The sequence below is a fragment of the Papaver somniferum genome, chromosome 2 (genome assembly GCF_003573695.1).
Source record: "Papaver somniferum cultivar HN1 chromosome 2, ASM357369v1, whole genome shotgun sequence".
Taxonomy (NCBI): domain Eukaryota; kingdom Viridiplantae; phylum Streptophyta; class Magnoliopsida; order Ranunculales; family Papaveraceae; genus Papaver; species Papaver somniferum.
The window spans coordinates 218843312-218870192 of NC_039359.1; the positions used below are offsets into that span (position 1 = coordinate 218843312).

Here is a 26881-nt window from a genome sequence, read left to right on the forward strand (position 1 = left end):
CGTAAACTTAAAAAATAGTAAGGATGAAACTGGATGCATCCTGATGTAAATTAAAAATAAGAAAAAGTATTTGAAAATGGGTAGGATGAAACTGTTTACATCCTGGCTATTTTTACATTTTTGTCCATTTAAACAATATCAGATTTTAAATGTCATTTTCACCCAGAAATTGTTGATTTTGATCTTTTTAACCAATTTTGTGTAAAAAAAAGCCTGGTCTAATATTTTGTCCTCTTCTAAACTACCTTACATGTTCAGTTGTTCACTCTCTAATTTCTGGAGTTCTCACTTTACGGAATAGTCCACAGACTCCACACAATCACACTACTCTCACAAATCACAATCCACGTGATCATAATCTTCCGGTGCAGACAAATTCGCGGATTTACAAAACCAACCGCAACCAAACCGCTAAACCTTGCGGATTTCAGAATTCATCTGTGACCGATCCATAGACTCTTGCGGATTGGTTTTCACCCGCAATTTTACGGACAGTTACGGATGAAATCCGCAGTTCCCGATTATATGCACACCCCTCATGAGTGGCATGTTTTCTAAAACTCTCCATTTCCAACAGCAAAAGAAGGCCCATTAAACTAGCCCTATAGCTGACTATTAAAAGTGTTCCCTAAACAAAGTTATTTGTACAAATAATTCAATATCAGAGAATAATTTATAGTAAAACCTTTTTGGCATGAGCTTCAGTATTTATAGTTAAGAGTTAGAGGAGTTTCTCATTTACAATCCCCACTTCGAATTACTGCTAAAAATTTAATGGTGTATCACCTCTCCAAACATCAAAGTGTCGAACCAAAAAGAGATATGTAGCTTTTGCCATTTTGTACCCTCAAATAAGAAAATTTTCGATGCTACTACAGGTTGTGAAGATATTGATTTCCAAATAAGACAGGCGACCATTCTTAAGTTCCTTCGATTTGGTAGTGAAGTTAGCACCACAAAGTCAAGAATCTTCATTGTTTTCCTCAGGCACCCAATATATGTTGACATGGGTTTTCCTATACATAATGAATCAGACGGGGACAGTGACCGAAACAAATCTGAACACAGTAAATGCATGTGTCGTCTTCGATCTTTTGTGATGTTTATGAGCGTATTTGCTGCATTCTACCTTCTCTTGTTCAAATTTTGCAGGTTTAAGTTTCGTAACCATGGGAAGAAATCAGCTGCATTAGGCTTCATAGTAGTCTCTACAATCTCCCCAGTTGTTCGATAGTATTCATTTCCATCAGCAGCTTTGAGATCCTTTTCCCATCAAATTAAATAAGGAGACGAAATGTAAATGCCGTAATTCAACACTTATACTTTCCTTTCAATGTTATTACCTGCAGAAAATGATGAGGCTGGTTTGGAAAGTAGATGCACGTTCAAAAGTTCAGAAATTTGAAGATCCAATAATTCTTTTTTAAATATGGTCTGAATTGATAAATAACCTGGCTCTGTTGAAAAAATCTAGTACATGACTGAACTTCTGGTGAAGTGACTGAACCTGGCTCTGTTCAAACCGCTCTTACTGCGTGGCCATCCTTAACGGTGGCAATTTGATAACAGCAGCAGTCTCTTCCTGGAATGATTCATGATTCATAAAAGACAACTCAAAAAAGACAACTCCCTCAGAATCCAATGTTACCTACATCCACCAAATAGTACACATAGTCAACATGCATGATAAAAGAGCAAAACTGAGCAACACAGAAAGGCAAATTAATAGTAGGAGTACCAGAGTATCAACAAGGGTACCATAACTCGAACAAACAACAAGAATGGAAATATATCTCACAATCCTGTACAACATCATCAACAAATGCTCCAAGAGTATCATGATACACTCGAAAAGTCACCCATCCATTTCATTTGCAATTCGAATTTGAAAAACAAAAACAATGTTAAACAAGATCCACACATTACTGCAAATGCCTATGTAGTCAGTGGTAAGTCGTCGAGTGATGATTCGGACAACCCGAGTTTGAAACTCATCAGCATCTACATAACCTACTGAAACGGTCGGATAAACAAAAAAAAAAAAGAAAAGGGTGCACACTTTACTCAATCTCCACAAATGACACACCTCTAGTGCTTTATTCAACTCATGATTGATCAGTGCTACTACTAAGTATGATGTAACGATGACAATGTAATCCACGAAAGATGAAACGTTTAAAAATCTAAAATCGTAGCTCTACCAAGTCTCTCCCATAAGCTGATATCCAATACTTGCTCTGCATTCTACATACATTTGGCTTCCGCATAATAAGAGTACACTGATTTTTTAACAACAGAGCGCCCTACAGAAAGAAAGAGAAAATACAACCAAAAGAGTTCAATGGGATACCTATTTGACCAGAATTGGCCCCAAAATATCAGTAAGGAAACTAAGCAATTACAAACAAAACTCCTTACAACTACGTATGGTTGGTTAATCGAGTGAGGAGTACCTTGGCAGATCTTGTCCTTGTCCGTTTTTATCATGAAACAGTTGTTTCTGGTTTCTCAATGTTGAAAAAGGACACCAAACTCCGGTTGAATGTGGCAAAGTCCAATATCCCACCTATAACATTTTAGAGGAAACCAAATTTAGTCAGCATAAAAAATCAAAAACTAGCATTTGAAAAAAAAAATAACAGATTAGGAAATAGTGATGCTTACCAAAGCTCCTACACTAGAACTGCACAATCTGCACGATTTCTCCGAGTCCAGTAACTCTTATAAGCTTTCTGAAGCCTTATCGCAGATGCAGAAGCATAAAGTTCAGTGACAGGTCTTGCAGAAAAATAAATAAATTGGGACCTTTTGGTGCAATAAGCCAGTTTGCTCTTTGCTCCTTGAAGTAGTCGAATATCATAAATTTGCACTATCAAGAACCAGCATTTCATATGTAAGTGTAGTTTTGAGCTTCAACTGATCAGTTTCCATGTTGTTGAAGCTCATTGACTCTTCATTGATCATAGTATGAAATGCTTCGGGCTTCAAAACAATTTCGTCACCAGACATTAAAACAGTTTATGATATATTAATTTTTCAAACATTTTTTCTAGGATTCCACAGAGATGGAAAATGATTCTACTCTATGATCTTTACCGTAAGAGCAGTATATGTACGTATCAACTAATTATCTGTCTAACCAATGATCACCACTGTAAGATCAGAATAAAGCAAGGTCCTACAAATGCTATAATCTTTTCATAAAACAATCTTATTGATTTCGTCAAAGCTACTTTTTAGCAGATTATAGATAGAATTGTAGCTGCTACATAACTGAGATACAATATTTGTACAAGGAACCAGTTTTGATGCCGCATTAAGCACACTTGTTTCCTACGCAGTTATGAATTCCAAACAATGATGAGACACAGAAATTTTAGACTTGAAGCAAATATTTGCAGCATTCTCAAAAGGTCCTGGTCTTAGTGGCGAAGATCAAAGTTGGAACTAGGAGAAAGAATCATGCGGCATTGAATCTACAGAAATAAAATGGTCTAAGTTCTACTAATCAGTGGCCACATTGACCAAAAATAAAATTACAATTGCAGTCTGCAAGGTAGCTTGGTAACTGATCCTTTTCATGGAGATGGAAAAAGGGCATTATATGAAGACAAAACAACAGAATGGAATCGCAAATCATATTAGTTATTATTACAGAGAAAGTAATAGGGCAGTATCCTATTCAAACTACCATTTTCTGCAAAATCACACTAGCCGAAAATATGAAAAAGACTATAATATCTAATGTCTCACAAAATGCACAAGTAACAAAGCAATATTGCTTCACCAGAAACAAAAAACAAAGCTATTGGACCGTCTATGCTAAGACAATGTCAATAACATTTCACATAAAGGTTCCTTGTTATCCAATCTCAAAACGAAACTCAACGTCTGTAGAATGACATGCAAACTACTTCCAGGAACTCAACAAAGTTTACCAGTTTCAGGGTTCGCCATCCTCCTGGAGCTGCTCGAAAGAATAATCACGGCTTCTTGTCTCCCCAATTTCAACTGAATCCAATACTTTTACATCTTCTTCGCCTAATTCTTTCAATGAAACAAAGGTGTTCTGGTGAGCGCATACTTGAAAAAACGGTCTCTTAAACTTCACGAGCCATTTCGAGGTTAAAGAATTTGGCTCGTAAATGCTGAGATAGTTATAACCGTAGGCTAGAACACAACCACTCTTCGTAACGGCAAACAATGTGGTTATGTCAATCCTAAACTCTTTACTCCAAACCAATGACTGATTTTCCTCTCCCTCTTTCATGTCATGACTATCATTCTTCTTTTTCAATAGCCATATGTCATTAACCATGACACTTTTGACAAAATGATAAATAGCAAAAGACTAAACCAACGATAAAAATTTGGTGGCAAAGGAGGTGGTGAAATATGTTGAGAAAACTGTTCCTCAGCCAAATCGAAGGTGATGATCATTTCTAATTTAGGGTCTAGCCAATAAAGAGCACCATTGACAGAGATACCAGCTTCAAACTGGTTACGAGGATTGAATTCAAAATCGAAGTTTCCAAGGTTTCTCCAACCATTTCCACTGCCTAGAGTGTATATGTGGACTTCTACAAACTGAGGCTCCACCGATTTATAATGGGGCTTCATCGGCATATGAATTCCTACAACTTTGTACTGATTTGTTTTAGAAACATTACCAAATCCGATGCAATATGTGATAACTTTAGGGAGCCTAACACATTCTCTGGTGACAGGGTTACAAATCCAAACAGATGGGTAGGATACAAGACAGATCAACCCTTTACAGGAACCAACAAACCTAAACTGCTCAAATGGAGGGGTGAAATTAAACCTTGAAATCCTCTGAATTGGTACTGCTGTTGACTCATCATTATATTCAAAATGGTGAAAAATATAATCATTAGTTAAAGCAAGAAACCCCAACTTACCAGAATGAGCAGCAGCAGGATGGTTGAGATGGTATAAATGCATCTTGGAGAATGATGGATGATGAGAAACAAGATCTCTCCAAGATGTACATACTAACTTGGAATAAAGTACCCCTTCGGTTGGTAAGCGAGTTAATACATTCAATGTAATTTCCTCAGGAAGAATCTTGAAGTAATCCATGAATGAATGACGAAACCCTTTTGAATCTTCAAAATCTTTACGGAATTGAAAATGGGGTTTTATGGCTGTGCAAAAAGAATAAAGCAGGAAGAAAATGAAAAGGAAATAGTATAAAGAGAGAGTCGAGAGAGAGAGAGAGAGAGAGAGAATGGATTGTTTGTTATCTTCGCACACGCATTTTGTATTTTGGCAGCCATATTGTGGGCTTTGCCATGAATTCAACATCATGGTGCACAGACACTAGACAGTCACTCAAAGAATAGGCATTCCCTGCTTGCAGCAACTCATTTAGTTTTGATGCTGCAGTTAAAATTGCCATGGCAATAATGCCTATGAGATGATTGAGATATTTGGGAATGAGAAATTGAATGTTTAAATAATTTTGTTCAGTTCCTTCAAAAACACAAAAATTTCTATACGGAATAAAATGCATTCTTCAGATTAGAGTTATTCTAGAATGCAAGCTCATTGAGATATGTGCATGGTGGGTAGACTGGGTTGCATTCATCCAGTGGAGGCAGTTCTCCATTGCTTTCTGGGGTACCTTCGGCCATGATAACCCAGAGTTTCAGAGATGGGCTCATTACTTCTTGAAGAGACAGCTGGGTACAAATTTATTCAAGTTGTAACAAAAATTTACATAGATGAGTTTAAGTGAACAAAGTTGTAAACAATTACTCTCGAAAATACATATTAGCTACCGCTGATTAGCAGCTACAGTATAACTTTACGAAGTTGAATATGGTCCTGGAATTATGGGTGATGTTGGGTCTTCTGAAGACGTTCCTTTATAATAGACATCACCATCATAACTAAACCAGATTGATGATTATTGAAATTATGATCAGCGCCTCCGACAATACGCGTTTTGTTATTAGGTATGGCTTCAATAAACTCGAATAAATCTTTCATAAGTGCAGATGCATCACCATAAACAGAAAACACCCTGTTTAATTTCAAGTTATTATGTTAATGCCAATAAAATCAAGAATTTGAGATTCCCAGATTCAGTAAAAAAACAAAAAACAAATTAAGATTTCATTTAAATTCATGAATTTGCAGTGATATGAAATTCATAGACTACTATAAGTGAAGCATGTACACAATTAAAAGAACGCTTTGAAACAAGACCAACCTGCAATCGGGTGCAATTGAGAGGCACAAGGCATGCATATCAGTACCAAGGCGTTCCATTAAACTCTCTTCTGTGACGCGGTACTGAGTTCCTACAATTTCAACAACATTGTAAAAGGAGAGGAAAGAAAGAAACAAGAAAATCTTCACTCAGCCACCAATGTCCACTTCAAAAACAAAAAAGAAAAGAAAAAAAACCCTGTGATATGCTTACATATGAAACACTAAGTGCAAGTTACCTTCATCACCAATAAAATCCAAATATCCCTTTTCCTTAATTCTTGACATATAATCTTTACCCAACAACTCTTCGATTCCTTTATCCATATAGTAGCGCGCAGAAAGACTCACAACTGTTGCTACATCATGATACTTAGAAGCATATACAAGCGCTGAATTTCCTCCTGTGAGAACCCTTGTTGATCAGTTATAGATTGAAGCCTCAGAGAAAGCAGAAAATGCACAACATATGAGTGATAATCAAACTTTTGAAATTACAAATAACTGAAGTAACTAATCCTCACACACTGATACGGAGAAGCGAGATCATGCAGCGTGGACCAGTAGAATCTTAGCAGCTCTAAACATAATCTTTAAAAGAAGTCACATACACCTTTATCATGCAATCTAAACCCACATTCAATGCATCAAATCATACGTTATAGATGGTATTACTTATTGATAAGTATTTCCAACTTTTTGAAATTTTATAACTTTATTCTGCGTCGTACACTTACTCTTAAAATCCTACTATGTGAACACAATAAACCTCAGTAGCTTGTAAGGAACACAATAAACCTCAGTAGCTTTCAACCATTTTACAAATGAACAATCTATACTAAAGTATGTTCATTATTCAATAGATAGTGCAATTCAGATGAATGACTAAGAATATCCAATAGGAAGCACATAGTGAGATTACCTTTACCATGACCGAGAATTCCACCAATCACCCGTTTCAGCCCTGAGAAATACATGACTACAGAATGCAAATCATCAGCCTCTTTACTGTAATTACCGAACTCAAAAGTACCTTCACTTTCCCTAAAAGACAAAAAAACAGATTTTGCTTGAAGTTAGTGGAATTCAAATCAAGGAAAATATATTAGTTTAAAATTCTATTAGTCATAATCATAGAAATTTGTCAACATAATTTTAGCCAATTAGAGGTACTGAAACATAAAGATCTAAATGCATACCCGTTTCCTGAGAAATCAAAGCAGAAAACACTGATTCCTTCTTTTGTTAAAGCATCGGTGAGGATTAAATTAACCGAACATTCCTATGAACGAAAACTTTATCATTGAGTAACGATACACACCAACTTAACTCATGTACGAGAGTACAAGCAGAGTAACTATTAAAGTAGTTTATAAATCCGATGCCAAGAGAGAAAAGCACTATAGGAGTTAGAACATAGAAGTTAGAAAAACGAACCTTCTTGGATGCAAGTCCATGGCATAGGATTATGACTTCTTTTGAGCTAGTTTCGTATAATACGCCCACAAGCTTTTCACCATACTTGTTCTTGATGATAACTTGCTCAATCACTAGTATATGGATAAAATTTGTAAATTATGTGTTGTTTCTTTCCGAAATCAAAATTAAATTCATTTGGAGTATAAAAATGTGGACTACATAGTTTTTTAACTCCTCCGAAGAAGCTTTGGATTTTATCATTATAAGTTTATAACTAACAAAATTATACATGTTGTATTGATGCATGAGTACAATAACATTACTAATCGAACATCATGTGCGGATCAAATTCTCTCACCAATATATTATATTAATCTTAATATGCCATTATAAATCTCTTTTCAAGAAAAGAGCTGAAAGATTTTAGTCTAATCTCGTGAGACTATTTAATTTACTAAAAAGATCAACAGTATAATTTCTAAGAGATGTGCTAATGAATATCAGATTATTATTTTAAAAAAATAATTAACAGAGGAATCTGGTTGTCAGAATTGGTTACCTGAGTTTATATTTTGCAGGGAAGAAGAAGATTCAGCCATACTTGATAAGTAGATCGGCACCGTTGAGGGAGTGAAGGATGAAGGAAACTTGAACTCTTGAAGTTGAAGGGGACTGCTTGGTTATTGATTTTGGTGTAGACCAAGTCAGTTTAAACTTGCCTGTCATTTCTTATATCTATTCTGTAATCTTGACCAATTCAGCTTCCACTTAATCTTTTCTTTTAGCATTTTTCCAAGATGAAGTATTCCTCTTATTTATTTATAGAAAAGGTGATTACCCATTACATAAAGTGTAGACTTATTCAGGTAATAAGGATGTAAAAAACACATATAAACACCAAAAACAGTTGACAAAAACAGAGAGTACCTAATGGATTACATGGGAAAGATTTAGCAGCAATAATACATCCTGCAAAGTTTTTTGCTAACAGATTTCCTACTAACCTCATAAGTCAGCGCCTCTCACAGAGTATATAAATAAGCAATTCACAAATGAATTGGTTGCAAAATTTAGGAGTCTATATATAGAGAAGTATATGACATGCGTGATGTTCAATACATTTGCACCACTAAACTCATGAGATCAATCTACGTTCATGTTATTCAAGAATGCAAGGCCAGAAATGTAACATATACTTTTAACATTAATGTATTCATAAAGCACACATGAAAGATCCAAACGCAATATGATGTAAATCGCTAGTTCGCTCGTAACGCAATAGGCTGTGGTTTATGAATTTCACCACGAAGAATGATCACATCATACAATGTAGGCTACTTCGGTAAACAAGCCCTTGGGCAACAGCAGTACCTAATGAAGAGTGATGGTGCTCGCCTGGAAAGATTCATTTATATAGTCCACCACTACCTCTGCCAATTCAGTTGGATGTTTAGTGTAACAATGATCACCCCCTTCCACTATGTGTAATTTGTGATTGGCTATGACTTTGTCAAATTCAAACGCATCTTCAACTGGTATAATTTCATCCACAGAACCATGAACTGTCATCACCCTACATAAATGTGAAGTAAAATTAAGCGTTGCCATTATCAAGAAAACAGAATTTCAATTGCATACCTATTAAGCTATTACCTATATACTAACATGAAGAAAGCAGAACATACATGGATGATTTAAGATAGAGAGTATGCCCACCTGCAATCCTTTCCAAACAAAAGGCATAATGCATCCATTTTTGTAGCAAGGCGTTCCAGCAAACTCTCTTTCGTCACGCGGTACTGGACATTTCCTACAGTTCGATGATAATATGATCAGACTGCACCGCATTTGTTACCACAGTGCACAGATCCAAATAACGACAGAAAAAAAAATTAGCGCTGACATGTTCTAATCATGTACAGACTATGGCAATTCCAAACTAGGGTACTTATACGCACTGTGACCATTGTACAAACAGGCGACCAGATAAATTTCAACCATGAATAGTGATGTGCAGTATGTAAAGACATAGACTACATAAATTCCAACCAGGAATAGGTCTGTGCAGTGTGCAGTATTTATGCACATACTTGCCCTCCCTCAATATGAACCCTGACAAGCCCACACAGCTGCCACTCAAAACTAGCCATGGTGTGGCCTTGACGGACATGGTTTAGGATCCTAGCCACACAAACTCAACCTTTTTTTCAGCTAGGAATATTGCAATTACTGATTCACTGGTTGAACTTAAGGGTGCACAGGAACCGACCTGGACCGAGGAACCGTCCCGGAACCGGCGGAACCGAGCCGATATTTGTCCCGAACCGAGGAACGGGGTACAGGTATCGGTCCATAAAATAGGAACCGAGGCTGATGAGGTACAGGTACACGGTCCTGTATAAGTCCCGTACCGTCCGGACCGAAAGAACCGACCATTCCTAGCCATTAGATTTAGGGGTACTGAACAAATACAGCCGTTAGATTAGGGGGGGGGGGATATATATACTACCTTAACGATAGGGTTTCTCATTTTCGTTTTTCTTTTCCTTCTTCGTCTTCGACTCTTCCGGTCTTCCCTCTGAGAGACTGATATAGTTCCTGAGTCTCTGATTCTCTGAAGTCTGAAAGTGAACTCCATTAATCAGTGAACACGGAACACCGAACAAGAACAACACCTCTCGATCCAGAAGAAAAAGTCAGTGAACAAAAGAGTTAGAGTTCTGAAGTTCTGAAAAAGTCAGTGAACAAAAGAAGTTGAGGTGACAGGGAAGAAGAATAAGGCACAAAAGAAGAAGAAGGTAGTAGTGAGGAAACCTGCTCCATGTGAAGAGGACTGGATCTTTGCCAGAGGCCTTGTCAAATGTTTGAAAGTATTCTTTGATGCCACTGTTGCATTTTCAGCCTCAACTAAGGTAACAACAAACACTTTCTTATGGCAATTAGTTATCATATATGAGCAACTAGTTGAGTTTAGAGATAATGTAGATGAAGATCCTTTTATTGCTACTATGGCTGGAAAAATGTTTAAGAAGTATAAAAAAAAATTGGGGTTGCAAAGATGAACCCTACAACCTTTTTTGCCATGTTGTTGGATCCTAGAGAGAAAGAAAAAGGACTACAATTTGCTCTTGAGCTCTTGTATGGGAAGAATTCTTCTAAGGTTGAATCTGTTATGAAGCTTGTTAAGTTGGATTTTAAGATTCTATTTGAAGAATATAAGGATGCCTATTCAGTTCATGAGGAGGAGTCAAGCAGTTCTATGGGACAAGCCAAAGCAGTGGTAAGTAAACCAGTGGCAGGGCCAAGTCGTATGAAAGAGTTGATGTCAAGGAGTAAGAGGTTCAAGAAAAGCCCAAATGATGATGAGGGAAAAACAGAGTTGGATAAATATTTCATTGACGAGTATGAAGAAGGTGTAGGAGAAGATGATGATGAGGAGTTTGACTTATTGGGTTGGTGGAAGACCAACAGTACAAAGTATAAGATACTTGGACACATGGCTAAGGACATATTAGCCATTCCTGTATCTTCTGTTGCCTCTGAGTCTGCTTTTAGCACAGGAAAGCGAGTCTTAAGTCCTTGTAGAAGCTCTTTATCTACAAGGACAGTTGAGGCATTGCTTTGCACACAAAGCTGGCTAAGGAAGCCAATACAACTTGATCTTCTATCTGATTACATACCAGATGATGATGTTGAAGTTGAAGAAGGTAACATATTACATTATTACTTGTGTTTGGCAGTTTTAGATATAGTCTAATAGTTACTAACTGCTATTATTTGTTTTTGCAGCGTTACTTGGTCCTATCAACACTGATGACACCACAAGTGCTGCTGACATGGATTAGAAGATCAAGATTCAAGACTACTGCAGCACTAGCTGCACTGCTAGTTGTTTTTTTTCCAGATTTTCTCATTTTCAAGACTTAGTGTGGCTACTGCCACTTTTTTTTCATATTTTGAAGACATTGTTTGTTTGGTTTGTTAGTAATATTGCTACTTATTAGTTGCTGCTTTGAATGAGAATTTGTTATATAGAAAAAACAGGTAAAAAACAGGTAAAAGAATTTGTTAATATTGCTACTGAAAAGGTACCGACTGGTACCGGTCCCGTACCGGTCCCGGACTGGAACCGAGGTACACGGTACCGGTACCGGTCCCAAAAGTTCAGTACCGACCTCTGGGGGTACAGGTACTCGGTCTCGGCAAGAACCGAGCCGAACCGTACCGTGTGCACCCTTAGTTGAACTAATTAACAGCACCACAAATATGTAAAAGAAATTAAAAAAAAAAAACAAAGGAAGCATCCTTAAATGACTCCGACGTTTTTACGACAACTAGACATTGAAAAACTATAGATTCGCAGCTAAATAGAATGTGCAGTATGGATTGGTATCAGAGCGAGGTTTAAGGGAAACGAGATGACAAAGATTTCTGCTTTGAATACACGGTTTGAGGTTGAGAAGTTCGATGGTTCTATTAACTTTGGTTTATGGCAAATCCAAGTTAAAGATGTTTTAATTCAATCTGGGTTAGTCAAGGCGCTGAAAGGATAAGTGGAAAGTGGTATTAAGCCTGAAGACTGGGAAGATACTAATTTAAGAGCTGCGAGTCAGATGCGTTTGTTATTAGCAAAGAATGTTTTGGCTAATGTTGCAAAGATTACTACAGCAAAGGAGCTGTGGAGGAAACTTGAAGAGTTGTATATGACAAACACTCGTTCAAATAGATTGTACTTGAAAGAGCAATTCCATACATTGAAGATGGCTGAAGGTACGTCTATATCTAATCATCTCAGCGTTTTAAATTCAATTGTTTCTGAACTGGAAGCGTTAGAGGTAACTATTAATGATGAGGATAAAGCACTTCGCCTCATCTTGTCACTCCCACCATCTTATAAACACACGGTGACATACTTAAAGCATGGAAAAGATGTTTTGAGTCTTGCTGAAGTCACTAGTGCTCTTTTGTCTGAAGAAAAGGAGATGAAGAGTGGTCACAGTGGCTCGTCTGAAGATGTTAGTTTATTTGCTGGAGGGAAGAAGAAACACGGTAAGAGTGTTTGCTGGAAGTGTCACAAGCCAGGTCACATCAGACGTGATTGTAAGTGGAAAGACAATGGGACTGGTTCGGCAAGAGGTCTCGAAGGTCAAGCTAACCATGTAGGCTATGAAAGCGATTACTCTCTTTTGGTTGCTGCTGATTTAAATCAAGAGAAGAGTTGGATAATGGATAGCGGTACCACGACACATATGTGTGCACACCGGTCATATTTCGATAGGTATGTGGGGTGTAGTGGTAAAGTGTTTACTGGCGATGGCTCGGAACTATCGGTTAAGGGAGTCGGTGATATTCGCATGAGGATGTTTGATGGTAAGTTTCGAACAGTCCAAGGAGTAAAACATGTGCTGGAGTTAAAGTGGAATCTAATAAGTCTTTCCCAATTAGATTCTGCGGGTTGTAAGTATTCCTGTTATGGTGGAATAATAAAGGTTTATCAAGAATCTACTATGATCATGAAAGGAAGTCGTAGCAGCGGCTTGTATACACTGAGGCAGTCAGGGTTAGGTGGAGCTAAGGATGGATCCAAATCAACTTTGGGGAATGTACAGTCCCATGGAAATTTGGCGTTGGGTGGAGTTCCAAAGGCTCGTATGATCAAGAAGTGGGTTCCAAAGATTGGCAAGTCCAAGGATAACTTGGACTGTGTTGGTCATCATCATTGATGATCAATGGCCCGTAAGGGCAGGTGGACAAGAACACAATGGAAATCAGTTGGTTAAAGAAGCAAGAAGAATTTTGTGAACAGTGCAAATCAAGTCAAGTTGGAGATTGTTAGAAGTTGTCTAGATTTAGCTTCCTGTTTTAGTATGGATTCTTTATTGAGGATGTATTACCTAATTAGGTTAGACATTCCTAGTTGAGGATGGTTTCCCAATTTAGATTAGGAAACAGATTACTTGGAGAACAAGAGGTGTCTACTATAAATAGGTGACCTTAGGAGAGTCTAAGATACAGTTGTGAAGAGTTCTTAAGAGTGGGATAATTAAAGCTAGTTTTCGGTCTCTTTGTGAATTTCTTGTTCTGTGAATAAGGTGAGAGCTGTGAGAGAAGGTGAGAGTCTTCTTTGTAATCATCCTTGTGGTTAATTGAGTAGATTGTGTTCTTGTCCGTGGTTTTTACCCGATTTGGGGTTTTCCACGTAAATTTGTGTCTTGTGTGATTGATTAAGTGTTTATCGTATCTCTTGGTGTATTGGTTATTCTTTGTTTACCCTAAAGATCAGAAGAGTTATAGTGTAATTCCTAACATGGATGCCATAAACCATATGAAAACTGCAAACGCATTGAATAGAAAACAATTACCTTCTTTGTCTTTTACATCAATGAATCCATCTTTCTCAATTCTTTCCATATAATCTTTACCCAAGCGTTCTGCAATACCTCTCTCCATATTGTAGCGTCCGGAAAGATTTACAACTATAGGTACATCATGATACTTTGAAGCATATACAAGCACCACATCTCCTCCTGCAAGAAGCTCATTTATTAACAATATTTCAAAGAAACAAGAACATATAGAAATTTGGATGACAGCATTAGATAATGTACAGCAACAGATGAGATGACAATTTCAGGCTAATCCAATTCAGTTCCACATAAAGAATTTCCTTTTTCCTAACTTCTAAAATGCTATAAATCGCAAAATAGATGAACACAGATCGTGTAGCTTACCTTTACTATGCCCAACAATTGCACCTACGACACGTTTCAACCCAACAAAGTGCATGACTACAGAATGCAAATCATCAGCCTCCTTAATGTAATTTCCATACTGAAATGTACCTTCACTTTCCCTAAAATTAGTACACCATATTAGCTGAACTACTCATTAACATAAGCATAAACACAAATATCTGCAAGTCACATTAGAATTACATACCCATTCCCAGAAAAATCGAACCGGAACGCACTAATCCCTTGTTTTGTTAAAACCTCAGCCAAATTCCGGTTAATCCGAGAATCCTTACTTGATTGAAATCCATGGCACAAGATTACAATTTTTGTTGAACCCGTTTCGTGTAAGATACCAACAAGATTTTCACCGTAATTATTCTTTACATTAACTCTTTGTTGCTCAACAATCACTAATTTGACAAATAAAAACAAAAAAGATATCATTTTTATGATGATTGAAAATAAATTATGTAAAGAAATTAAATTGGGATGTTAGATTAGATTACCTGAGTTAAGGGGTTTCTCAGAAGGAACTGATTGAGCGGCCATTGATGAGATTTTGATGAATCGGGATTTAGGGAGTGAAGAAGGAGAGATGGAGAAAGATGATGAAGAAGAGGGATGATGATACCTTGATGTGGTGTGTTTGGTTAGTCGTTTTGGTGAATATGGGTTTAGTCTACAGTACATGCTAAGACTTGCCATTGCTGGAGCGGAATCCAGGGCTTCTTGAATTTCAGGTGCATTATAAGGTCCATAATTCAATATCCACATGCCCGCCCACTAACGTTATACATGTTGGTCCAACGTAGGTCACTAACCAAGTTTTGGACCACAAAGAGTCTAAGATTATGACAGATTTTACATGGCTGTTGAGGGGTATCAATTTAAATTTTAAATGTTTTCCACCCTTTGATACACTTACGAGTAAATTGGTAATTAGTTCAAAAATAAAAATAAACAAGTAAATTGGTAATTAGTTCAAAATGAAAAATTAATATTGGTAATCCTATTAACAATGTTGCAGATTTTGTGTCATTTGGGAGTTCGATATTATACGAGTTTTGGTGTTCAGATGGTAGATACTGCATTCAGTTATGAGGTATATTTTAGATTTTATTACAAATTTTAGGTTATAGATGTGGAAAATCCTACAACTACATCCAAAGAAATCGTACACACACCTAATGAATTAAATAAGCAAGAGATGCACAAGAACACAAGAAATATGTGGTTCGGTATGATTACCTACATCCACAGGAGTAAAAGGATGATCTTATTACTTGATTCAAGGTTACAAAGCATATATCTCACTAATAAGAACTTTTTTTACTCTCTCAAGCTCTTGATATTCTCTCTACCCTTACTTATCACTTGGTCCTTAGCTCTCTACATAGCTCTCCATTTATAGCCATAAGTGATGATACATCCAAGTTACAGTGTAAGTCGTGGTACATCTTCCTTGATATCCTTCTCGGGTTAAAGATAAGGTTTCGCCCGAGATGCTGGGTCGAGCCTAGTAATACCTTATCCTGATGTCCTCTTGTACGGTGTCGTTTGCTTGATGAGTGCTGCTGATGTCTCCCTTGATATGTTTAGCCGAATCTTACTTTGACCAGATTCTTCTTATCTTCTCAACTACTTAGTCAGTGCATTTATTTTCCTTGTACTCGATGGCTATCTTTTCAGTCACCTCCGATCTTTACATGTATTATCTCCACGGGTTCCCTTGGTGTCTCTTTTCTAGCGCCAAGGTCAAATAAGATGATTTGGTGCTTCACACTTCATCTGTTGTCGATGCTTCACTACCTAGGATTGCTCCACCTGGATTTGTGGGTTATTTACACCTACATAGGTAATGAGGGAAAGTTGGAGTGATACTAGTTGTATTACCTAGAGTTTATTCTGCTTTAACCTTATGTTTCTTCTTTCAAACCAGGTTAATGACTTGAAGACTTCATTGGGATTGTGAAGTCAGACCGATACTACTTTCTCGTAGTTGTGTGATCTGATCTTGCATATTCTATCGTATTGAGTACAATCGTTATGATTGGCTTGAGATTAATATCTCTGATAGGCAAGATATAAAAGTAGTCACAAACATCTTCATCTCATCGTTTGTGATTCCAAAATATCTTCTTTCGCTGCGTCGATTAAGATTATTGTGAGGTGACTGATAATACTAAGCTGTTCTTCGAGAATATAAGTCTGGTTTATCAATTGGTTAATGTTCACCTTGATTTATCACGGAACAAACCTTGTAGGTATTTCTGTGGGAGACAGATTTATCTATTCATGTAGACTTTTCTGTGTGATACAGATTTGTTTACTAAAGTCTTCGACTTTGGGTCGTAGGAACTCTTAGTTGTGGGTGAGATCAACTAGGGGAATCAAGTGCGTAGTATCCTGTTGGGATCAGAGACGTAAGGAGCGCAACTGTATCTTGGATCATTGTGAGATTGGTTGGGGTTCAACTACAGTCCAGATTGAAGTTAGTTTGTAGTAGGCTAGTATCTGTAGCGGCTTAATACAATGTGTGTTCAATCTGGACTAGGTCCCGGGGTTTTTCCGCATTTGCGGTTTCCTCGTTAACAAAATTCTGGTGTCTGTTTTATTTCTGTTCCGCATTATATTTTGTTATATAATTGAAATATCACAGGTTGTGCGTTAGAATCAATCAATTGGAAATCCGACCTCTCGTTGTTGATTGAAATTGGTTGATACTTGAACATTGGTCTTTGGTACCATTCAAGTGATTTCTATTGTATTCAATTAGACTCGCAGATTACTATTTTCTTGAGTAAGAATTGAATCGAGAAAGAGAGATATAACTCTTTGATATACTTTATTAAGATTGAGTCTAGTTAATTCTCTTGAAAGTGTATTAGAGTTAGTCCATACAAATTGCTAATCAAAATATTGGGTATGGTTGTTATACCCCCGCTTTTTCAATTGGTATCAGAGAAGGCAAACACGTTCAAGACCTTACAAGTCTGTGTTTGTGGCAATCTGAGTCTGAGAACAATATATCTTCTCTGGCATGTACGCATACCAAGATGTATTCTAAAGCTTTTAACTATGCCAAATGTCTTGGGAATACCTCAAAGGATTACTCCTTAGTTTATTCTTCCGAATCCCGAGGTAGAAAGGTTGTTCTATCAGATGTTAACATCTCTCCTTCCAATGAGACATTTGACAGTATGGCTAAAGCTAAAATGGATCTCACCAGAATTTCAAAAAGTCTTATTGAGGAAATTGATTTTCAGGATCATGTTCAGCTTATTGATGAATTTGAAAAGTCTCTTGATCAAGAACGTGAACTCTATAACATCATTGAGTCCTTCTCTAAAAATATTGAAAAACTTCTCAAAGAAACCACTTTACAGCGAGAAAAGATTAGTGTTCTTGAGAATATTGTCAGGGAAGACTCAATCAAAGAAAAACATTTGATCGAGACGCATTCATCAGATCTTAACAGACTTCGCGTCGAAAAAGAGAAACTAGATGCATCTCTTATTCTAGACCATGAACAGTGCAGATCCTTGGAAAAGGAAAACTCTTTCTTAAGGAAAAATTCTTTTGTACCAACTAATTCTCGTGAATTACAGCACATGAAGAAATGTCCTCCAGAATAAGGTTGTGTCAAGAAGGACTTACGTGACTTACAATCCTCTCAATTGGCTATGAATTTAAAACAGGTGCCAGTTATTGGTTCTCCTTCACGAACCTGTACTTTCTGTGGGAAAAAGAATATTATGTTATCCATTTTTTTGTCAGAAGGAAAAAAATCTCAAAACTTGATAATTTGCTTCTTTCTACTATCAATGGAGTAAATAGTCTGTCGACGTCAGCAGTGAATCTCGTGCCCATAGAAAACCAGAAATCTTATAAAAATGATCTTTATTCTAGAAATCATCACATGGACAAGCTCATCTCAATGAATACATTCCCTGTGTTTATAAGAATTAATCTTGTAAATCTAAGACTAGAAAATGGATCCCTGTCTATTCTGATCCTCTTGAACCAATTTCAAGAGGTCCTAGACTTAGTCCTCAGAGAAAGCCTTCTGACGGATATCTTAAACAAGCTGTGTCTTACCCTTCTGGGATGAGTGTCAACCGAATAAATGCAAAGAACACAAAGATCAATATGTCAGATGATATGTACAACTCCTTTCTCAATAGTGAGATTATCTCTCATTCTACCACCTGATGTCAGGTACTCTTTTCCTTGTGTCTAACTTGAGAAGTGCAAGGATAATAGTTGAGAAATGCTCAAGTATGTTGTATATTATTTTCCGTTTATGTTTTTTGTGCTAACCGGTGCACAAACGTTCGCGTCCTCCTCTTGTGAGTTCATAGGGTTTCCAAAACAAGAGTTTCCTTCTCCTGTTTACATACACATATATACCTACATTGTGTCTTTCCATCCCTAACAAAAAATTATATGGAGAACTCTGCAAAATCTCAAGAGATTGTGCATCTTGATATGAAGGAATACACTCAAGGACGTGAATCAATTCAAGAGCTGGTTCTTAAGAAGATGCTTGAAAGAAAGGATCACAACTCCTGGATTGATGATTCCGTCAAGGATTTAACTCGTTTTCAGAACGATTCAAAGGTCGAGTTTGAAAATCTTCAATTGCAAATAAACCAACTCCTACATGGTCAGGCCAGAATCCTTGTTAATCAGAATATTCTGATACGGAATCAAAAGAAGCTCATCATGGATTGTGTCAAAGCTAGACATCTTGCTCGGATTGATGATCGTAAAGTTGGTGTTCTAACTCACGAACATGGTGTATCTACGGTCAAGAAGGTAAAGGAAATCAGTGACACCTTCTTTGATGGATTCATTGAAAGATACGAGGTTCTCAATGAACTCTGATTTTCTTTTATATGTCTAGTAAATCTTTTATTTTATTGTTTTGTTTAGAAGAATAACTAGAGTTTGGAATAGCCACTATTGTGATTGCACATAGTTATGTCCAATGTTTTTCATCTTCATGTTTTTAGATTTATTGGTTTAAATTCAAAAAAATTGTTTAGAAGATGATTTTTTTAGTATTAATCTTTATGGTTTTATATTACAATTTGTTATGGGATATGTGTGTTTGCGTCCGTGAACTGTGATTGTCCCATACCTTGTCAAAAGTTAAATCTTTCATATGTCGATATGCCTGTATTGATGAAAGAAGGAATGGACTTTTGACAATACAAAATTTTGAAGCCTATTATGTCATTATTGATGGAAGATAGGATGAACTTTTGTTTACAAGGATTATGTCTATTGTATGTCATTGTGCGAATAGTGATGGAAAATAGAATGAATCCTTGTGTATTCCGCAGTATTGATCTTCCCTGATCCATATTTTTTATGTATTACTGTGAGTCTCTATAAGTTCCCTTATGTCGAGCATGATCAATTAAATTAATCACTTTTTTTTGTGGTAAATTTGATTGTATATTTCCGATTAAATTAATCATGGGTTCTCTTGTGGTTAATTTAATTGAGTATTTTTGGATTCAAATTCATATTCGTATGTGATTTGTTATGTCCAAAGAAATCCTTCTTTTCTTTTGAAATTAAGGTCGCTCTTGTTGTTCTTTCGGGAATGACATTTTATAAGGGAGAGTTCTTAATTTAACTTGTGCTTAACTGCCAAATCTTTGTGGGGAGTGCGGCTGTGGAACATTATAGGGGTTATCTTGTATCTTTATAAACTCCTTTATGAATGCATTTAGCTTCGGCTTTATGATTGCATCTAAACAAGTTGATATATGCTTTCTTTTGGTCATGAAATGTCTCTTTTGGAAATTTCATTAGGATCCCGTTTTCCTACCTTTGCCAATTTTATTGACAAAAAGTGGAGAATTAATATGTAGTTCACACTACAAATACATATGGTTCTCGGATCATTATGTAAGGGGGAGTGGTTTCCATGTGAGATAAAGTATTGACTAAGGGGGAGTGATACATATCACCATAGTATTGTTGTCGAAGTTGTGATACAATTGAACCTTGATGCTGCATAATGATACTATGGCACTGTATAACAATGATTGAGAATTATGTTTTCTCATTGTTATAGCTACGGATTTTCAACAACGATGATGTTGAACTTACAACCTTTGGGATCATTGGAGTACTTGGAAGTGACGAAGATTTCGAGTAATGTTGAAGATTAGGCATGTGGAATAGGAGCTACAAAGTTAATTCATTTACTTTTGTATTCCATATGTATTGATAGTTTTGTCAATAAAATTGACAAAGAGGGAGATTGTTAGAGCATTGCTCGGTCGAACTCGCATGCATTGCTATCTCAAACATGTTTGTCAATGTTAGTGATCAAAACTGTATAAGTCTTGATTTCTAGTCTACTATAGCTAAGTCTCGGACTAGGATAGAAAGTGTAATTGAGCTCAAGAACTCCATGGCCATCATCATACAAGACGAAGAACTACTCAAGGAACTAGTGGAACTTCATCGACTAAAAGGTAATTGAGACTTGAACTTATCTATCACTCAAAAGTATATCTACTATATCTCCTATCTTGAGACAAAAGTCGTTTTGCTATAGACTTTGATTATACACATTTGCTATTTCGAGCCGAGTTTATCTCGCCTATCCATTTCTCGAATATGTGTTGGTAAGCTTTCGCTTTGGCCAAGTTCATCTTTACCTAGTGACGAATGTCATGTTATGTTTCAATCACTTTGAAAATTGCTCTGACGAAAAATGGTTTGTGAATAACAACTATATAACGTCATCTGAGAATGTTTCAATCATTGAAATGAGAGTTTAGATTATATAATCATTATTGGATATAAACATTGTGTGGCAACACATATATGTATAAGTCCTTTTTCCTTGAACCGAAGTATGCGTACTTTGTTGATCAGGAAAACCGGAACAAGAGCTGTGAACTCAGTCTGCGAACTGGCGGAAGTTTTCATCCCGTGAATATCTTCTGGAGTTTTTGAACTCCTTCCGGGAACTTAAGTCCACGAACTAAGTCTGCGAACTTAAGTTGGTTATATCTAAAGACGATTTTTGTGAACTTATATTTATATTATCTAAGGAATGAAAAATTCAAACCGTGGCTATAAAGTTCATGAATGGATTCGAGTGAATCAAATGATTTTTTCTTCCATTGTGTATTGTGTAGTTACATAAGATTTATACAATTGAAAAATTCTCTAATTAGTTCATTTGAGTCATTTGAACTAGTTATGGTGAAGAACAATATGGTTGATATGAAAGTGCTCATATGGCTAACCATTTGGTTATTTGAACCAACAAATGTACATGTTTGGGTATGGTCACACAAACCTAAAATCGTGTATTTCATTTGCGTGTAACAAGATAAGTTTTCGATCCAACGGTTGAAGGATATTAGCTTGAATCTAATCAGGTTTTCATCTAACGGTGAATATTGAATGCTTTGTTACCAAGCTAAAATTGATTGCAAACCATGATTTGAAAGACTATATAAGGGAGAACTCTAGCAACTGGGAAACCTAATACCCACACCTCCTGTGTGATACTAGTTGTATTATCTAGAGTCTATTCTCCTTTAACCTTAGGTTTCTTCTTGTAAACCAGGTTAACGACTTGAAGACTTCATTGAGATTGTGAAGCCAGAACGATACTACTTTCTCGTACTGTGTGATCCGATCTTGCATATCCTATCGTATTGACTACAATCGTAACGATTGGATTGAGATTAATATCTATGATAGGCAAGATATAAAAGTAGTCACAAACATCTTCGTCTCGTCGTTTGTGATTCCACAATATCTTCTTTCGCCGCTTCGATTAAGATTATAGTGAGGTGATTGATAATACTAGGTTGTTCTTCGGGAATATAAGTCTAGTTTATCAATTGGTTCCTTTTCACCTTGATTTATCACAAGACGGAACAAAACTTTTAGGTATTTCTGTGGGAGACAGATTTATCTATTCTTGTAGACTTTTCTATGTGATACAGATTTTTTTATTAAAGTTTTCGACTTTGGGCCGTACCAACTCTTAGGTGCGGGTGAGATCAGCTAAGGGAATCAAGTGTGTAGTATCCTGCTGGGATCAGAGACGTAAGGAGCGCAAATGTATCTTGGATCAGTGTGAGATTGATTGGGGTTCAACTACAATCCAGACCGAAGTTAGTTTGTAGTAGGATAGTGTCTGTAGCGGCTTAATACAATGTGTGTTCAATCTGGACTAGGTCCCGGGGTTTTTCCGCATTTGCGGTTTCCTCGTTAACAAAATTCTGGTGTCTGTGTTATTTCTGTTCTGCATTATATTTTGTTATATAATTGAAATATCACAGGTTGTGCGTTAGAGTCAATCAATTGGAAATCCGACCTTTTGTTGTTGATTGAAATTGATTGATACTTGAACATTGGTGTTTGGTACCCTTCAAGTGATTTCTCTTGTATTCAATTAGACTCGCAGATTACTACTTGCTTAAGTAAAAATTGAATCGAGAAAGAGAGATATAAATCTTTGATATACTTTATTAAGATTGAGTTTTGTTGATTCTCTTGAAAGTATATTAGAGTTAGTCCATACAGATTGCTAATCGTAATATTGGGTGTGGTTGTTATACCCCCGCTTTTTCAGGATGTGTGGAAGATAGAAAAAGTACATCAGGGGGTTTCTATTATGTAGGACTGAATCTTGTAGCTTGGCATATCAAGAAACAAAATTCACAATCCCTCTCAACATGTGAAGCAGAATACATTGTTGCGGGATCATGTCGTACTCAAATTCTATGGATGAAACAAATGCTTGCTGATTATGGAATAAACACTAAAATAATGAGGATTTTATGCGACAACACCAGTGCAATTCGCATAAAAGAAAATCCAGTTGAGCACTCAAGGACTAAGGACATTGACATAAGGTATCATTTTATTCAAGATCTTTACAAAAATGGTACTATTAATATGGAATTTGTGCCCTCAGAACAACAATTGGCTGATATTCTCACCAAACCATTAGATACTGCTACGTTTCAAAACTTACGGCAGCCTATTGGTGTTGTTCTGGTTCATTAAGTCGTCCATAACTCCTGCCCCTGTGCTTATCTCGATCTTTTGGGCAATTGAGTTTGGAATATCTTGAGGTGTAAGGTCTTTTTTGCACATTTGTTTCTAGTAGTTGTATCTTTTTAGTATCTTAGTGTCTTCTTTAAAATCCTTCTTTTCTTGTAAAAGTAAGGTCGTTCTTGTTATTCTTTCGGGAATGACATCAAATGGGAGAGAGTTCTTTTGAACTTGCGCTTAATTTCCATATCTTTGTGGGGAGTGCGACTGTGGAATTTTGAGGAGTTATCTTGTATCTTTATAAACTCCGTGATGAATGCATTTAGCTTCGGCTATATGATTGCATCAAAACAAGTTGATATGTGCTTTTCTTTGGTATTGAAGTGTCTCCATGAAAACTTCATTAGGATCTCGTTTTCGTACCTTTGCCAATTTTATTGACAAAAAGGGGGAGAATTAATATGTAGTTCACACTAGAAATGCATATGGTTTCCGGATCATTATGTAAGGGGGAGTGGTTTTCGTGTTGAGACGAAGTATTGACTAAGGGGGAGTGATACATATCACCATAGTATTGTTGTCTAAGTTGTGATATAAGAACTTTGATACTGTGTAATAATACTATGACACTGTATAAAAATGAGCGAGAGATTTTTTTTTCTCATTGTTATGGCTACGGAACTTCAACAACTATGATGTTGAATTGAACATCTATGTAATCATGAGAGTACTTGGAAAATACAAAGTTTTCGAGTAATGTTGAAGCACCAAGGAGATCAAGCATGTGGAATGGAAGATACAAAGTTTTATTTATTTTGTAATCCATATGTATTGATAGTTTTGCAGCTAAGGGAATCAAGTGCTTAGTATCCTGCTGGGATCGGAGAAGTAAGAAGCGCAACTCTACCTTGAATCAGTGTGAGATTGATTAGGGTTCAACTACAGTCCAGACCGAAGTGAGTTTGTAGTAGGATAGTGTCTGTAGCGGCTTAATACAGTGTGGTGTTCAATCTGGACTAGGTCCCGAGGTTTCTCTGCATGCGGTTTCCTCGTTAACAAAATTTCTGGTGTATGTGTTATTTCTATTCCGCAATATATTTTGTTATATAATTGAAATATCATAGGTTGTGCGTTAAGATCAATCAACTAGAATATCGAACCTTTGGTTGTTTATTTAAATTGATTGACACTTGGATATTGGTCTTTGGTACCATCCAAGTTATTATCCTTGTATTTGATAAAGACTCGCAGATTTCTATTTGCTTGGGTAAAGATCAAAACAAGTGAGAGAGATATTAACTCCTCAATATACTTTTCTCTAGATTGAGTCTGACTGTCCAGTTGATTCTCTAGAAAGTATATTGGAGTTAGTCCATACAGATTGCTAATCGAAATATTGGGTGTGGTTGTTATACCCCCGCTTTTTTAGTTTTGGTACAACTTCAACTTTATAATACCTTTTTTCAGGTGAGATACTCTGAAAATACCAACAGAAATATCAACATGGACTCAAATTTAAACATTTTTTTTTATATCATCCTCAGAAATGCAACGAAAGTCAAAAACTAAAATCGGCGAACATACCTATCAAAGATCAAATAGAAAAAAGATTTATTGCGCTATGTAATCAGATTTTTACCTTTTCGTATAAAAAAATCTTGATCAGAGTAAGAAAATCACCGATAGTAAAGACTTTTATCTTGTTAGGGTTTGCGGAATCTTCCGCTGGTTGCGTTGGCTGTAGGTTTGGTTCTTTTTAGGGTTTGCTGAATCTTCCACAAACCTAAATCTGTATAATAGAATAAGAAAGTAAATCAATTATGAATTAAACATGCGGTTTTGTAAGAAGTGGTAATCGAAGAGATTATCATACAGATTCAGAAGAGAAGACTCAGAAAAAACGAAGAGATTAATGTTTTGGTTTAGGGTTTTTGTTTTTTTTTCCTCACAGAAGCTCTTTTTTTTCTGTTTAGTTTTTTTTTCCAAATAACGTGGCGATTGTTCAAAAACATAGTAATGACATGGCGTGACATAACCCCTGATGTGAAAAGGGGAATGAGAAAAATTATGAATGACGTGGCGCAAAAAGAGAGAATTTCTATGCAATTTAGGGAGGGAGGGTGGGGGTCACCATGCGATGTGGGAGCTTATATGACTTAGGATTTTAGGAGTTAGATATTTCGTTACCCTCCTTAGGGAAAGGCCTATGGGGGTTGAGAGTCTCATTCAAAATGAAAGAGATGATCAAATTTGATCAAATTAGGTCCCTACTATGGGCAGAGAGAAACCCACTTTCACCCAAACTCAATCACCCATTTTTTCATTTGAACGAGTGACTGAAAGTCTTCCCTATACGGCTAATAATTTTCCGTGCAAAATAATATAGGGAAAACGACACTTTGTTTTCCATATAAAGTTGACAGGAAAACAAACAGTTGTTGGTTTTCCGTATCTGATTGACAGGGGGTATTAGTCGGATATACGAGGATAATTTCCTTCCTGATATCATGTGATCTATTGCAAATTATTGCTCTATCCATTAAGGTCATGCCAGCTATATGACTGCCAGGCTAAATATTTGCTTGTATTCCTTTTTTCTCTCTCTCAAACAGACAATTATTTTCCGTATAGACTTATTAATACTCTATCGCACGGTCAGATTTGTACTCCTTCACTTAAATTCTCTTTCACTTTGATAGGGATAGACTCTAAAACAGTCTGTCCCATAGCCCTTACTTTTACGTAGTAAATATTTACGTGAAATGCACATATTTTGATTCACTCGGCGGTTTTAGGTTACATAGAGATTTTGAGTTATGACGCGTAATGGAGTTCACTACAGGATTTGGGTGTTGGGGAAAATTTTAGGTTACTAAGCAATTTTGGGCCTCAAGGCTCATTATAAGGACAATATGTACATGGCATAAAAAAATTGGTAAGGCATGGTCCGGGTAGGTTTGATTGTCTCATCCACATCCAATCCGATGCATGACAGATTTCTAGTTTAAAACTACCTTCGTATCCGGTATCTATCAGATGTACGAACGGACATATTAAATGCAGATGTCTAAATACTTTTATTGGCCCGATTTTAAAAACATATACCAAATCTATAATTTTTCCAAACTCTAAAAACCAAAGCTTATAATCTAAACAAACAATACCGATAAACCACACATGTACATAAGAAATCCAACTTCACTTGGTAGACCATAAGAAAACCTATAAAAATCGGGAAAAATATCATTTGGTCCTTTTTTAGGTGGGCCCATGTCTATTTGGTTCTTTGGTCAAACACCTTTACTGTTTGGTCCATAATTATTTAAAAATATTAAATTGACAAAAATACTCTTCCGTGTTAATTTTTACCTATTTTCTTGTAGCAGTTCAATCCAGAAATGAAGTCCATACAAAAACCTAAAAAAAAACAGACTTCATTCCAG

At 36.4% G+C, this 26881-nt stretch overlaps 2 protein-coding genes and 1 long non-coding RNA gene across 5 annotated transcripts; all 3 read right to left on the bottom strand.

Moving 5' to 3' along the window:
• Nucleotides 1-674: 674 nt before the first annotated feature.
• LOC113350565 lies at nucleotides 675-4297 on the bottom strand. 3 transcript variants are annotated; one of them, XR_003360971.1, is made up of 4 exons: nucleotides 2665-4297; nucleotides 2454-2566; nucleotides 1452-1648; nucleotides 675-1343 (listed from the first exon to the last, which is right to left on the bottom strand). It is a non-coding gene; the product is annotated as an uncharacterized LOC113350565 (long non-coding RNA). The 3 variants fall into 3 exon arrangements; XR_003360972.1 differs by adding an exon at nucleotides 2202-2303 and having other exon boundaries at nucleotides 675-1648; XR_003360970.1 differs by having other exon boundaries at nucleotides 675-1648.
• Nucleotides 4298-5690: 1393 nt separating this feature from the next.
• On the bottom strand, nucleotides 5691-8646 carry LOC113350568. Its single transcript, XM_026594714.1, has 7 exons — nucleotides 8216-8646; nucleotides 7675-7787; nucleotides 7437-7519; nucleotides 7160-7281; nucleotides 6477-6641; nucleotides 6239-6329; nucleotides 5691-6049 (listed from the first exon to the last, which is right to left on the bottom strand). Exons 1-7 carry the CDS (start codon nucleotides 8253-8255, stop codon nucleotides 5857-5859), a joined length of 807 nt encoding a protein of 268 aa, XP_026450499.1. The 5' UTR covers nucleotides 8256-8646; the 3' UTR covers nucleotides 5691-5856.
• A 188-nt stretch (nucleotides 8647-8834) lies between these two features.
• Nucleotides 8835-15107, bottom strand: LOC113350566. The gene is made up of 6 exons (XM_026594713.1): nucleotides 14897-15107; nucleotides 14596-14800; nucleotides 14388-14509; nucleotides 14019-14183; nucleotides 9373-9466; nucleotides 8835-9229 (listed from the first exon to the last, which is right to left on the bottom strand). The coding sequence occupies exons 1-6, from the start codon at nucleotides 15093-15095 to the stop codon at nucleotides 9028-9030; spliced, it is 987 nt and encodes a 328-aa protein (XP_026450498.1). The 5' UTR covers nucleotides 15096-15107; the 3' UTR covers nucleotides 8835-9027.
• Between the last annotated feature and the right edge of the window lie 11774 nt (nucleotides 15108-26881).

What these genes read in the sequence shown, in the direction of transcription:
- LOC113350566 (XM_026594713.1), bottom strand. Translation starts at nt 15,095, where the DNA reads ATGGCAAGTCTTAGCATGTACTGTAGACTAAACCCATATTCACCAAAA. An exon ending in TGAGAAACCCCTTAACTCAG is followed by an intron (nt 14,801 to 14,896) that starts GTAATCTAATCT and finishes TTGTCAAATTAG; the next exon opens with TGATTGTTGAGCAACAAAGA. An exon ending in TTGTTTGGAAAGGATTGCAG is followed by an intron (nt 9,230 to 9,372) that starts GTGGGCATACTC and finishes ACATTTATGTAG; the next exon opens with GGTGATGACAGTTCATGGTT.
- LOC113350568 (XM_026594714.1), bottom strand. Translation starts at nt 8,255, where the DNA reads ATGGCTGAATCTTCTTCTTCCCTGCAAAATATAAACTCAG. An exon ending in ATGGACTTGCATCCAAGAAG is followed by an intron (nt 7,520 to 7,674) that starts GTTCGTTTTTCT and finishes TTTCGTTCATAG; the next exon opens with GAATGTTCGGTTAATTTAAT. An exon ending in AATTCTCGGTCATGGTAAAG is followed by an intron (nt 6,642 to 7,159) that starts GTAATCTCACTA and finishes GGGTTCTCACAG; the next exon opens with GAGGAAATTCAGCGCTTGTA.